Consider the following 14,673-nt stretch of genomic DNA (forward strand, 5'->3'; position numbering starts at 1 on the left):
ATTAACCAGATTTCCATAATTAGAGTGCGAGAGGACAATGGGATTCTCTCCTGACCGGCCCCCCCCTCCTTCCTTTTGTCTTGCGCTTTTAGATAATGGGGAAGCCGAGAGGGTGGGAAACTGACGTGCCATTTGGCCACTGGACAGTAATTTTCTCACACTGCCAAGGGAGAGCATTGAAACATCTGCCTTCTACGGGAGCAGCGTTTATTCACGTTCCATTTCAAATGCTTGACAACTTCTCTTCTCTCCCTCTGGGCCCCTTCCCCCTCCACTCCTGCTTTCTTTCTTTCTCTCCATCCCTCCTTTTCTTATTTATTTTTTACATTTATTTTAAGGGCCTGCAACTGGTTCGCCTTTTTTTTTTTTTTTGGCTGCATTTTGCTTCTGGTTTCCATCAAAGGCAGCTTCAATCACGCATTCTGTCTTCTTATACCATCTTTCAGATATAATTTCCAACCAGCTCTGCCAAAAATTGGGAGGCGCTCCCAACAGAGAGATATAAATACATATATTTATTTCTCATATTCAAATGTCCAAAGGGCATTTAGCTTGACCTTCCAAGCAAAGCCCGCCTCCCGGCTGCCATCAGTAAATAAAAGATGGGATACAAAGAAATTGCCCTTAGTTAAAACATAACTTTTAGAAGAGCAAATTTCCCTTTGTTTGAAAGCTGCAAATGATGGAGAATTTTCACTCCCTCCCTTGGGGTGCTGTTCCAATGGTTAATCGCCCTCATTGTTAAACATGGGTGGGGTGGGGTAGAGAATTTTGTTCCCTCCACATTTTTAAGTCGATGGCTTTAATTCATACCTCCCCGGTCCTTCAGAGCTCACCCTTCTCCAAATTTTTCAATGCAGTTCTCAGATCAAAAACATAGCAACTTTTGTTAAGAGAAAAAAAATGACAGTACGCATTTTGCTACCCATTTGCATTTAAACACAGGTTTTTTTTAATACATATGAGAAACACAAATCTATATTTATTTTGCATTATTTACATGCCATTCGGCTGCGATAAAACCTCTTTAAGTGGTTTACAAAAAATCAAATAAAAAATCAAACGTATCAGTAAAAGATGGCTGAAAACAGGTGTTTGAAAACATTCAAAAGATAGTTAAGAGGGAGAGAGAGTTTAAAATACAGGTCAGCATTGTACATACTTTATCTGGATAAGCTTAAAAATGGTTTAAGCATGTGCCGAAAAGAGTGGAGCGAAGGCATCAGCCTGGTGTCATGAGGCAGAGGGTTCCAAAGACTCCTTACAAGCGTGGAATAGGCATTATGCGGCACCTGTAGCACTGCCAGTTTCATAGATCGAAGTGGTTGGGTGGGCAAATAAAGGGTAATTTGATCCTGGAAGTAATGCCACAACAGAATGCCACAGACTTAGGAGATGAACACGTGCAAAACGGACACTAAGATGGAAATAAGACTTGATTTGTCCACCCCTAAACATGAGTTTCTGAATTCCTGCTTTATATTCTCCCTCTGTGTCTTAAATTCTAGTCTGTTGTGTGTGTGTACCTATATATATGTCTCTGTCTCTCGGCTGGTACAATGGACTTTGGATTTCCGCCAAACAAGCTATTTCGCATGCTTACCTGGCTATGGATTCCCTCTGCCCAGCAGAGAAACAGCCCCTTCTCCCTGATTGTAGAGGACAGCGCATGCAGCAGGAATTTTGTAAGAGAAATTCCAATGCTCGGATCTTATGTTACACGGGATGTGCAGGGTGCGTGCCTGCTCTTTTTGCCACACTGAGAGAGTCTTTGGCTGCCTGAGTGCATGTACATGAGCCCTTTAGGTTTGGTCAGGGATGGGGAACCTGTGGCCTTCTGGATTTGAACTCACATCAGTCCCAGCCAGCATGACCAACGGCTGGGGGTGGTGGAATTGCAGCTCAACAACATCTGGAGGACCACAGGTTCTTCACCCCTGGGTTAGGTTGAAATGATATGGGCAGATCACTCCACATCTTATTTTATGTTGGGACTCAGCTAAAAGGTAAAGTTAAAGGGACCCCTGACCATTAGGTCCAGTTGTGGCCGACTCTGGGGTTGCGGCGCTCATCTCGCTCTATAGGCCGAGGGAGCCGGCGTACAGCTTCCAGGTCATGTGGCCAGCATGACTAAGCTGCTTCTGGCAAACCAGAGCAGCACACAGAATTCTACTTGCACTTTGACGTGCTTTCAAACTGCTAGGTTGGCAGGAGCTGGGACCGAACAACGGGAGCTCACCCAGTTGCGGAGATTCGAACTGCCGACCTTCTGATCGGCAAGTCCTAGGCTCTGTGGTTTAACCCACAGCGCCACCCGCACCCCGTGGGACTCAGCTATGCAGCTTCAAATAAAACGTTTTAAATGTGTTGTGAAGTGCAGTTGTACAAATGTGACACCAGATGGCGAAAGTGGGCTATGCAAAATTCAACGTGCTTTCAAAACGTTTTAAAATAAAGCATTTTCATAGCGAGCATTTTTTTATATGTATGTAGATTGCACCTTGGAGTCTAGCATTTCCCCCCTGTGGAATCAGAGTTGGAAGGGACCACGAGGATCGTCTAGTACAGTGTTCCCCAACCTTGGGCCTCCAGCTGTTTTTGGACTACAACTCCCATCATCCCTCGCTAGCAAGACCAGTGGTCAAGGATGATGGGAATTGTAGTCCAAAAACAGCTGGAGGCCCAAGGTTGGGGAACACTGGTCTAGTAGACCAATTCCCTGCAATTCAGAAATCTTTCACCCAGTGCGGGGCTCAAACTCACAACCCTGAGGTCTGTTACCGCAGATTATAAATTCCAAACGTTTAAAGTGCATTCAGATTTTCCCCAAAGAATCCTGGGAACCAGTGGCATGCAGTGAAATTTTTCATAGGGGAACAGTTAGGGCTATAGGTGGCAGCTTGTGAGGGTTGCCTCGGTCCAGTATACCTGAAGGAGCATCTCCACCCCCATCTTTTTGCCCGGACACTGAGATCCAGCGCCAAGGGCCTTCTGGCGGTTCCCTCGCTGCGAGAAGCCAAGTTACAGGGAACCAGGCAGAGGGCCTTCTTGGTAGTGACACCCGCCCTGTGGAACGCCCTCCTACCAGATTGCAAAGAGAAAAACAACTACCAGACTTTTAGAAGACATCTGACGGCAGCCCTCTTTAGGGAAGCTTTTAATGTTTAATAGGTTATTGCATTTTAATATTCTGTTGGAAGCCGCCCAGAGTGGCTGGGGAAACCCAGCCAGATGGGCGGGGTATAAATAAATATAATAATAATAATAATAATAATAATAATAATAATAATAATAATAATTTATTATAAATGTGAACCTGGTGCCTCCCCCCCTAAACCAGGCAGAAGCTTCCCAGACTTCGGAAAGCTGGTTCAGGCGGGAATGTTTAGGGGACCAACTTAGTTCCTCTACTCCACGCCACTGCTGGAAACTGTGTTCAATAAAGGGTGCTGGGAATTGTAGCACTGTGAGAGTGCTACAATATTCAGGAATCTTTGGAGAAGGCCATCTGCTTCAAATATAAGGCATGTTTCTATCTGATGTAATTTAGCAGTTCTTCCGTGTTCTGCTCACATTTTGACTCAGAAAAGGTCCCTTTGCATTGTGTTTCTGTGAGAGAGATTTAAGGATCCCGCTCCATTCTGAAATGTAGTACCGATCAGTGAAAATTTCAGGATAAGGTAGCACCCCCCCCCCCGTAGGAGGCTAGAGTGGTAATAAACTCTCCTGTCTCTTATTACATACATATAGTCTAAATTTAAATGGATTGTTCTCCTAGAATTACTCCTGGGGTAATTGCAGTTCTGCGAGTGGGATTAAATTTTAAAGAACCTTCCGCAAAGAATTTCCAGCGAATTACAGTTCCCAATGTCCTTCGCGGGGGAAACTCATGATAGTGAAGGTGCTGTAAAAGTGGCAGGATGTGATTTTAAACATAGCTTAGGATTCTCCGGTTCATAGGAAAGAGGCTATTTTCAAATTTTTTTTAATGAAGTGTTTATTTGGAAATACCAACAGAAGCTTCATAAGGAGAAGGGGGGGGAAATACCTGAATCGTTTTAACAAACCGTGCTGTAAATATTAGACCACCACTAGCCACAAAGAACAAAGGGCATCAAGATTTCCCCCCCCCCTGCTGCTTCTTATTTTATTTTCCTCCGGGGATCCCTTCCTAGGGGACTGTTTTCCTCCAAGACCCTCCCCCTACATCATTTAGTAAAGTGCTAAGGTAACCTCTCTGAGGAATCGTCAGTAGCTTGAGAGACCAATGGCGGCCTAGGAAACACCATCGCCATAATTAAGTTCACATGCTGTGGCCTGAGAGAGATCTGCTACGAAGCGAGAGTCCAAGGTCCTCTCAGTGCTAAGAAAGCTCAGCGTTGAAAGTCTTCGGAGCTTTAAACCGGATGGTTAAAGTGCACATCTTCAAATTTGTAAAAGCCAGCATCAGATATTGTAGGCGAAAGAGCTACCGCATGTCATTTTTATTTTGGAAATCATTTTTTATTTGATTTTACAAATACAAAATGTAAACAAACCAAATACAGTGGTACCTCGGGTTACAGATGCTTCAGGTTACAGACGCTTCAGGTTACAGACTCCGCTAACTTAGAAATAGTACCTCGGGTTAAAAACTTTGCTTCAGGGTGAGAGCAGAAATTGCGCAGTGGCGGCGCGGCGGCAGCAGGAGGCCCCATTAGCTAAACTGGTGCTTAAGGTTAAGAACAGTTTCGGGTTAAGAACGGACCTCCAGAACAAATTTAGTTCTTAATCTGAGATACCACTGTACATCTCCATATATAGAGATTCTCTGAATCTTACTAGATCCCCTTCGTGGGTCTTGTTCTCAACTTTTATAACTGCATATTATTCCATAATCTATATTTTATATCAGGGACGTGGGTGGCGCTGTGGGTTAAACCACAGAGCCTAGGACTTGCCGATCAGAAGGTCGGCAGTTCGAATCCCTGCGACGGAGTGAGCTCCCGTTGCTCGGTCCCTGCTCCTGCCAACCTAGCAGTTCGAAAGCACGTCAAAGTGCAAGTAGATCAATAGGTACCACTCCAGCGGGAAGTTAAACGGTGTTTCCATGTGCTGCTCTGGTTCACCAGAAGCGGCTTAGTCATGCTGGCCACATGACCCAGAAGCTGTACGCCGGCTCCCTCGGCCAATAAAGCGAGATGAGCGCCACAACCCCAGAGTTGTCCACGACTAAACCTAATGGTCAGGGGTCCCTTTACCTTTACCTATATTTTATATCAGTCCATATTATCCATAGTACTTGTTACAAGTGAAATTAAAATCCTGCTAATGTTTCCATCTGCTTGCATTGTCTCCTAAATAAATTTTCCCCATAAGCTACCGCATTTCAGATCCCATGTCATTGGAATCCATTTCCTAAACGGATGTATTTCCGAGCACAATTCAGTATGTTGGTGCTCAGCTTAAAAGCCTAAATCAGGCATAGGCAAACTTTGGCCCTCCAGATGTTTTGGCCTACAAACTCTCATGATCCCTAGATAACAGGACCAGTGGTCAGGGATGGTGGGAATTGTAGTCCAAAACATCTGGAGGGCCGAAGGTTGCCTATGTCTGCCCTAAATAGCCTCAGCTCAGTATACCTGAAGGAGCATCTCCACCCCCATCGCTCAGCCTGGACACTGATGTCCAGCTCCGAGGGCCTTCTGGTGGTTCCCTCACTGCGAGAAGTGAGGTTACAGGGAACCAGAGGGCCTTCTCGGTAGTGGCGCCCACCCTGTGGAACGCCCTCCCATCAGATGTCAAGGAAATAAACAACTATCTGACTTTTAGAAGACATCTGACATGCTTATGGAAGTTTTTAACCTTTGACCCTCGTAGTGGTGCCGCAATAAAACTACGAGCACATTTGCAAAGCTAAGCAGGAACCAGTATGGTTTCAAGTTGGATGGGAGACTGCTTGGTGAGATTGCTGCATTGCAGGGAGTTGGACTAGATCAGGGGTGCCCAAACTTTTTCCAAAGAGGGCCAGATTTGATGAAGTGAACATGTGTAAGGGCCGACCAAAGTTATTGAGCTTTTTTTAGAGGATTGAAATTGCTGAGCTTTTTTATCCCAGGACGTATACTGCCATGGGGGCAGGTTTAAATCGACTGGCAGGCCGAATTAGGCCCCCAAAACAGACTTTGGACATTCCTGGACTAGATGATCCCTTCCAACTCTTCAGTTATATGATTTATTATGTTTTTATAAGTGTTGGAGCCACCCAGAGTGGCTGGGGCAACCCAGCGAAATGCGCAGGGTATAAATAACAGCACCACCACCATCATCATCAGCCCAGGGTATCCAGGAACTTGGGATTTTATAGCCTTGGTTGAGACTTGGCTTGCTTTCAGTAGGGACCAGTCAAGAGGGAGAAGTTATGGAGCACTGTTTTTAACTAGGCTTCCTTTTCTTGGTGTAAATAGCAACGCTTTTTTAAAGAACCGACCACAACTTTGTATCGCGTGGTGCAAAGGAAAAAGAGACCCGGTTCATGTATTGCCGCTACCAAGCATTTGTATACAGTGGTACCTCGGGTTACATACGCTTCAGGTTACAGATGCTTCAGGTTACAGACGCTTCAGGTTACAGACTCTGCTAACCCAGAAATAGTACCTCCGGTTAGGAACTTTGCTTCAGGATGAGAACAGAAATTGCGCGGCAGCGGCAGGAGGCCCCATTAGCTAAAGAGGTGCTTCAGGTTAAGAACAGTTTCAGGTTAAGAATGGACCTCCAGAAAGAATTAAGTTCTTAACCTGAGGTACCACTGTACTATGCTTGGAATTGCGTGTCCAAAGCGAGCGTTTTATTGGAAGGCTCCCATTGTCTTCATTTTTCCAAAGCTCCCTCCCCCCCCCCGAGTCCCTTTTATTTGTTTACCCACCCGCCCATTTTAATTTATTTATTTACTCGGCCGGGAGTGGGGTGGGGGTAGCGATGAGAGCACCCTCTCTGCGGACCTTTTGCCTAATTGTGGCACTTTTTAATATATAATGGGGAGTAAATGAAGGCAGGCGGCGGGAGAAAGCCCGGTTAAAGCTGCCATTTAAATCCTCCTGTGTAAGTTTTGATATCCAGAGTGAAAGTACAAATGCCATATAAGTCAATTAAAGCATTAGGTAATCTAATTGTACTGCGGCCACAAAGTGGCTTAGAGGCTGAATGGCAATGCTAAACCACAACCCACACTTCAGCATTCTGCCCCCCACCCCACCCCTCCCAGGGCCTTTTGTGAATGAGCAGAGGAGGGGGGGACCCTGGAGAAGAGTGGGGGGTCGGCTGAGGTAGTGGATCTGGTGAGCAAATGCACACACACAAACACAACACACACATACCAACAATGCTAAGGAAGGGACCTGGAAATGAAAAAAACTAGAAAATTTCCCAGAGAGTGGGATATAAACAGAGTTTATGTAAAAGAACATCGTCAAGAGATCAGTCCTTTGGCAGGCTCTGGTTGTGCAAATAGGATAATTATACAAAATAAAATTCCGAGCAAGTCAAATAACATGGAGAAAGTAAATTTTAAGTGCGTGTTTAAGGAATTTAAATCGGGAAAGGCAAGGGGAAGACCAGAGCTAATCACAAAGGGTGTACAAAGCAAGCATTGGTTAACGAATGAATAGCTGTCCATTTCTTATTTCTCATTTTGCCTGTAATATCTGTTATAAAGTTTTCAATCCATAACGCATTCAAAACACACACACACAGAGGAAATGAAAAACTAGGATTGCAAGCGCTCTCTCTTTTTTTTGCAAGTATCCTGCCAATCTCTATAATGCGATACGTGCTGCTGCTTCTTCGTTCTGTTTTTCCTCCCCTCCTCCTCCGCTTCTCTCGCGCTCCCTTTCTCTGGAGCCTCGAGGTTTCGGAATTTGCTCGGCCCCACAGCAAGGCTCCTGAAATGTCTCTCCTCATTAGATCAGGAGGACCAGAGGAAACCACGGGGCAGGGGCAAAACCCCCCCAGCACAATTAAAGTTACTTAGGTTGGGGGGGGGGACTGGTGAGGCATTCCTCCAGCTCTGCCCTTGATTGCTTCATTGTGTGCATTCCGCCGCCTGCTTGCTATGAAGCAGCTGAGACCAGGAGGGAGGAGGAGGAGGAGGAGGAGGAGGAAGGGGGCTTTGAGTCCCCCTGCAAGCCTTTCAAGCCGGCATGGCTGCCTTCTGTGTCTAAAGCAGGCCGCCACTTTGTGTAAGAACATGGTTGCCCGATCGAGTAACCCAGGTTAATAATAATAACACTACTACTACTAATAATACCATGGTTCCTCGGGTTACATACACTTCAGGTTACATGCGCTTCAGGTTACAGACTCCGCTAACCCAGAAATATTACCTTTGCTTCAGGATGAGAACAGAAATCGTGCAACGGTGGTGCAACGGCAGCGGCAGGAGGCCCCATTAGCTAAAGTGGTGCTTCAGGTTAAGAACAGTTTCAGGTTAAGAACAGACCTCCGGAATGAGTTAAGTTCTTTTTTTAAAAAAAGATATTTATTGAGGGGAAAAAATTAAATATAAGAAAAAATGAAAAATAAACATGCAAAATAATAAGCGGTTAAAAACACACATTAATTTTCAATAACATAACTTCCATACCCTTATTTCCTCCAACCTCCTCATACTTCCCTTCTTTGTATTCCAGTTCAGTTTGTTAGCTCAGCAAATCCTTACCATAAAATTTTTACCCATTTATAATCCTTTTTTTTCATATCTCCTAAAGCATTATAGCTGGAAACCGCTTAATTTCTATCCAACGTCTTTCTAACATTCATTAATTTTACAATATTTCTTTAAGTAGTCTTTAAATGAGTTAAGTTCTTAACCCGAGGTACCACTGTAATAATAATAATAAATTTCAAGTTTTTAATTTATGCTAGGCATATATTTTTCAGGAAGCGGAAAAATACCCTAGCAGAACGCCGTACACCAGTGGTTCTTAAAGGATGGCAATTATGGTGGGAAGATTCAAGGACAATCAATATTATATTTGGGAAGACTTCGTGTTCTTATGTAGCTGCATTGCTTTATATTTCCTAGATATCCCACAATTATATTACAGTGGTACCTCGGGTTAAGTACTTAATGCGTTCCGGAGGTCCGCACTTAAGCTGAAACTGTTCTTAACCTGAAGCACCACTTTAGCTAATGGGGCCTCCTGCTGCCACCGCGCCGCCAGAGCACGATTTCTGTTCTCATCCTGAAGCAAAGTTCTTAACCCGAGGTACTATTTCTGGGTTAGTGGAGTCTGTAACCTGAAGCGTATGTAACCTGAGGTACCACTGTATATCTTTCAGGAAGCGGAAAAATACCCTAGCATAATGTTGTACACCAGCGGTTCTCAAAGGATGACAATTATAGCGGGAAGATTCAAGGACAATTAATTTTATATTTTGGGAAGACTTCGTGTTCTTATGTAGCTGCATTGCTTTATATTTCCTGGATATCCCACAATTATATTATAATGTAGCTGGGTTATGTGTTACAAATCAAGCACTGCTAGAAGTTGTATCTCTCTCCTCCTCCCGCCACAAAATGTATTTCTTATCAATTAAAAAAACAACAACAGTGTTGCACAAGCAAATTTTTATTCTGAAAGTGTGGCTCCGAGGGAAAACAATGGGGCCTGCATGTGTGCAAATAGTAAAAAAAAAAATCCAAAAAAATTATAATAACCACCATCTTTGATAGTGATAGATTTTAAGAATAGCAGAAACAATCCTGAAAAAATTGGTCCAGTTGCCAAGACAGGCATTTCCCTGGGGAGTTTGATCAGGAGGGCTGCAATGAGAAGGCCGGTAATGAGGGTGTCAGGATCTTCCCTTGAAAGACAGCTTGCTTGTTACTGCTGATTTCCCCCTGTAGCCAGTAGCTGCAGGGAGGAGATCTGGTGTCGCCACACTGTTAGGAGCAATCCTAAAGCTTTACCCCTTCCTTTCAGCCTTTCCCCCTCCCAACACTTCTGTGTTAGGCAACGGGGTCTCGGGCCACCATTTTAATTCCCCACAATTCCCCCCGTGGGACATTGTTCCGGAGCACCCTGGGAAATTAAAACGATGTCCGCCTCCCAGTAGAGATCTGGCAGCTGCCATTTTGATTCCCCACAATTCCCCGCCAGTGTCGCATCATTTATTTACAGTGGTGCCCCGCAAGACGAATGCCTCGCAAGATGGAAAACCCGCTAGACGAAAGGGTTTTCCGTTTTTGAGCTGCTTGGCAAGACGATTTTCCCTATGAGCTTGCTTTGCAAGACGAAAACGTCTTGCGAGTGTTCCGATTTTTTTCCGCTCCCCCCCTTTTCTAAGCCGCTAATAGCCTTTTAGCCGCTAAGCCGCTAAGCCTTTAATAGCCGCTAAGCCTTTAATAGCCGCTAAACTGCTAATAGCGCTAATCCGCTAATAGGGTTGCTTCGCAAGACGAAAAAACCGCTAGACGAAGAGACTCGCGGAACGGATTAATTTCGTCTTGCGAGGCACCACTGTATACCTTTCAAGTTTATACATTTCCTTAGTTTTACAGTCAATTTAACATTTCAAAGTTTGACTTCCTTCCCCCTCTTTCTGCGGTTCCTTAAATTAATTTTCCTCATATCCAAATTCACTTAATTTGCTCATTTAATTATCTACTTTAAATATATACTCTTATGAAACTGCAGGTTATTACCATAACCCTGCCAATGTTTTTATCTGTAAATATTCAGTAAACCATTTCCATTCTTTTATAAAAAGAATTTCTTATTCTTCCGATAAGTTTTGCCATTTCTGCATATTCCGTATGTTTTTGTATCCATTCTTCCTTTGCTGGGACTTCTGCTTCTTTCCATTTTGGGGGCAAGTAGCATTCTTGCTGTTGTAGTAGCATACATAAATAAATTCCTATACAATTTAGGTAGTTCTGTTCCTACTATTCCCAAAAGACAAAATCTTTATATATATATTAATTTTTATTAGTTTTACATATAATCACATTACACAGTAATATATCTTCTTCTTATAACTCTTTGGGCTCAACTGAGCCTATCAACTTCCTTCCCTCCCGCCTAATAAAATTAAATTTTGCATCTTTACCTTTCACTTTATTTCTTATCCTTGTTACCTAAAATATTAAATTACTCAACCTGAATAGGCAGCAATTTCATCTTACACATCTTCAACTACCGTATTTTTCCGTCTATAAGATGCCCCCATGTGTAATTTTGGGGACTCCGATTTAAGAAAATGGGGGGGGGGAGATGGCCTCCTTGTATAAGACGCCCCCACATTTTTGACATTATTTTTAACGGAAAAAACCTAGTCTTACACATGGAAAAATACGGTAACCCTGCTAGTTATGTTAATTGCTTACAGTTGTCTTTCAAATGTAATATAGATTTATTCCAGTCTTTTTGGAATGCTTGGTCTCGCTGCTTCCGGATTCTTCCCGTCAGTTTTGCCAGTTCTGCAAAGTCCATCATTTTCCTCTGCCACTCATTGGTAACTCCTGTTGTTTCCATTTTGGGGCTAACAAAATTCTTGCTGCAGTTGTTGCATATAAGATTTTTTTTTTATCTTGTCTATACCCAATACAAAAAGCTTCTGGTTTTTAAACAAAAGTGTTTTTAAACATTTTCTTTAACTCATTACTGTATTTTTCGCTTTATAAGACACACTTTTTCCCTCCTAAAAAGTATGGAACGCATGCAGGCTTCGCATGGCGAAGCCAGAACAGCGAGAGGAATCGCTGCACAGCGTTCCCTCTCCTCTCGCTGTTCTAGCTTCTGGCTTCGCTGCGCGAAACCTCTTCAGAGCAGGGGGAGCCTTCATCCCGCTGCCCTGAAGAGGCTAAGCCAGAAAAGCGAGAGGGATCACTGCGCAGCAATCCCTCTTGCTGTTCTGGCTTCTGGGATTCAGAATATATTTTTTCTTGTTTTCCTCCTCCCAAAAACTAGGTGCGTCTTATGGTCTGGTGCATCTTATGGAGCGAAAAATACGGTATATATCACCCCAAAGAAAAAAAACTAATCCTGGTTTTCTTTGCTGCTTTCCCCCTAGCTCTTTTGTCAAACATGCACTGGACACCCGAGCATGCTCAGCCCCTGAACCAGTGGCCGGAGCAGCACCTTGATGTCTCCTCCACAACCTCGTCGCCTGCCCACAAGTCGGACCTCTACCACAGCAGCCGGCAGCGCTTCAACTACGCCTGGGCCAACGATGACATCTCTGCCCTGACCGCCTCCAACCTGCTGAAGAGGTATGCCGAGAAGTACTCCGGAGTACTGGACTCCCCTTATGACAGGCCGCCGGGGCTCAACACCTACGGGGATGGCGCCTTTGGGCCCCTCAACGGCCAGAAGGGAGAGATGGATCCTTGGCCGATGGCGCACAGCTCAGAGGGGGCTTACCCTTTGACCCCAATGCACGATGGATTGCCCACCTCCAAGGGGATCATCCCTCCTGCTGTCACCCCTGGGAACAGCCTCGGGACCTCCCCGGTGGTCTCCAGCAATCTGTCAGACTCTATTTACCCCAGTAACACATGCGGGGGACCCCCAACTTCTGGCAGTCTTGGTCCGTCTCAGGAGTACCCTTCAGGCTACAGTGGGGCCTACCTGCCATCGGGCTACTGCAGCCAACCTGCCTCGGCGCTTCCGCCTCCACACCCGTCCACCTTGCATAGCTCAGGCCTCCTTCAACCCAGCCACCCTTCCACGGCGCTCGTCCCCACCTACAGCTCCTCAGGACCCATGTACAATTACGCCTCAGGCAGCTACCCACCCCAGCCTAGCTATGGCACCATTCACCCTCCCCACCCATCAGCCTCGTATTTGCCCTCGGGCATTGCTGCCCCCACCCCCATCCCTCCCTCCTCTCGGCCCCCTGTCGTCCCTGGGTACAGCTACCAGAGCCCCCTCGCTGTGCCACCCCTCAGCGGTGAGTCGGGGAGCTCTCTGAAAAGGAAGGCCTTTGATCTCGCCGGCGGCGAGGATGACGGCGAAGGCCGGTATCGCAAATACAGCTATGAGCAACCAAAGTCTCCGTATCAGATGTCCGACAGCGGTGAATGTAGAGGAAATGGGTTCAGCCGCAGCTCTGAGGTGCCTTTCAAAGGGGGGAAGAGGCCCGCAGGCGTGGCGGCCACCACCGTGGCTTCAGAGGAGCCCGTGGGGAAATACAACAGCCAGCCCATGAAAGGCCTGGTGTCTACGGCTTACAGCGTGGGTGAAGCCCCGCTGAGGCCTAGCGAGACCTTTGAGAAGTTCACCCCTCCGGCTGCCAACGGGGAACATGGAGGAGAGTCCTTTGCCCTCAGGATGCAGCCCAAGCCGCCGCCCTTCAGCAGCGACAACAACAGCCAGACTGTGGAAGAGCAGCTGAAAGCCATGGACCCGTTTGTTCTGGAGCTGGTGAACAACAAGATCATTGATTGCGGTCCTCCAGTTCAGTGGACAGACATCGCAGGGCAAGTCTCTGTCAAAGCTGCTATCGAGGAAGAGCTGGTGTGGCCCATCTTGAGGCCAGGTGCTTACACTGGGGCAAGCCGGCCACCCAAAACCATCTTGCTCTTTGGACCTCGGGGTGTCGGGAAGACCCTGTTGAGCAGATGCGTTTGCACCCAGCTGGGGTCCACCCTGATGAAGCTCAGCGGGACAGCCTTGGTCTCCAAGTGGAAGGCAGAAGCCGACAAGATCCTGCAGGCCACGTTCTTCGTGTCCAACTGCCGGCAGCCGGCGGTCGTTCTCCTCACCGACGTGGAATCCCTCCTGGAAGACGCCGCAGTCCTGAAGCCCCAGCTCCTTTCCTACCTGGATAACCTTGCTACCTCAGGCGAGCAGAACGTCGTGGTCATAGCAACCACCACCAGGCCTGGCAACCTGGACGAAGCCGCCCAGAGGAGGTTTGCCAAGCGCTTCTACATCTCCCCGCCAGACAGCGTTGCCAGGCGGCAGATCCTGCACCATGCTTTAGCCCAGCAAAACTACTGCCTCAGCGAGAGGGAGATGGCCTCCATTGTCCAACTCACCGAGAGCTATTCCGGCAGCGAGCTCCTCCACCTCTGCCAGCAGGTTGCGTCCAGCAAGTTGCAGAGCCTGCCGGGGCAGCTTCAGCCCACCTCCTACAAGGATTTCGAAAGCGTTTTCTGCAAAATCCACCCTGCCGTCTCTCAGAAGGAGCTGGACTTGTACGTGGAATGGGATAAAATGTATGGGTCGCAGCACTAGTGGAGAGTGACCGGCTTTTTCTTTTTCAATGGTCCCGGGTCTCTCTGAATGGAAGGTGTTGGGAGATTTGATTTCCTTCTCTTGCTTTTGCTGTTAAAAGCTTTGCCGCTCCTTGGGAGGCCGCAGCCTGCCTGCCTGCCTATGAAAAGCAGGCGATGGGTGAGGAGTCGTCTGTTAGAAAGTCACACCTAATTTTGGATGCAAGGACTTCCCCTAGATTGATTTGCGTACATTCCCCCCCCCCTTTAAAAAATGTCTGAAATTTTGACTGTGTGGTGGTTGTTGGGTCTCTATGTTTATGAAAAGTAGTTGCTGAATGAACTCAGGATAACCTATTTATTATTAATCTGTTCCCCCAGTCATCCCTTTCTGTACCAGCATTGTAAAGTATTCGGCCAGGTATTGTCCCCTTCCCAACTCTTTTTAACACTGTACCTCCTGGTTATTTCTGTAG

At 46.3% G+C, this 14,673-nt stretch overlaps 1 protein-coding gene across 2 annotated transcripts in view; it reads left to right on the forward strand.

The window, feature by feature from the left end:
- The window catches only part of FIGNL2 (fidgetin like 2), a 65,699-nt gene extending 51,375 nt beyond the window's left edge, over positions 1-14,324 (forward strand). For both annotated transcript variants that reach the window (XM_082212465.1, XM_082212464.1), the window contains exon 2: positions 12,052-14,324. In XM_082212465.1, coding sequence (XP_082068591.1) covers positions 12,066-14,219 — 2,154 coding nt within the window. In that variant the 5' untranslated portion in view covers positions 12,052-12,065 and the 3' untranslated portion in view covers positions 14,220-14,324. The remainder of the gene's footprint in view (positions 1-12,051) is intronic.
- The last annotated feature ends 349 nt before the right edge of the window (positions 14,325-14,673 follow it).

This window comes from Podarcis vaucheri, assembly GCF_965113315.1.
Source record: "Podarcis vaucheri genome assembly, chromosome: 2".
Lineage (NCBI taxonomy): Eukaryota > Metazoa > Chordata > Lepidosauria > Squamata > Lacertidae > Podarcis > Podarcis vaucheri.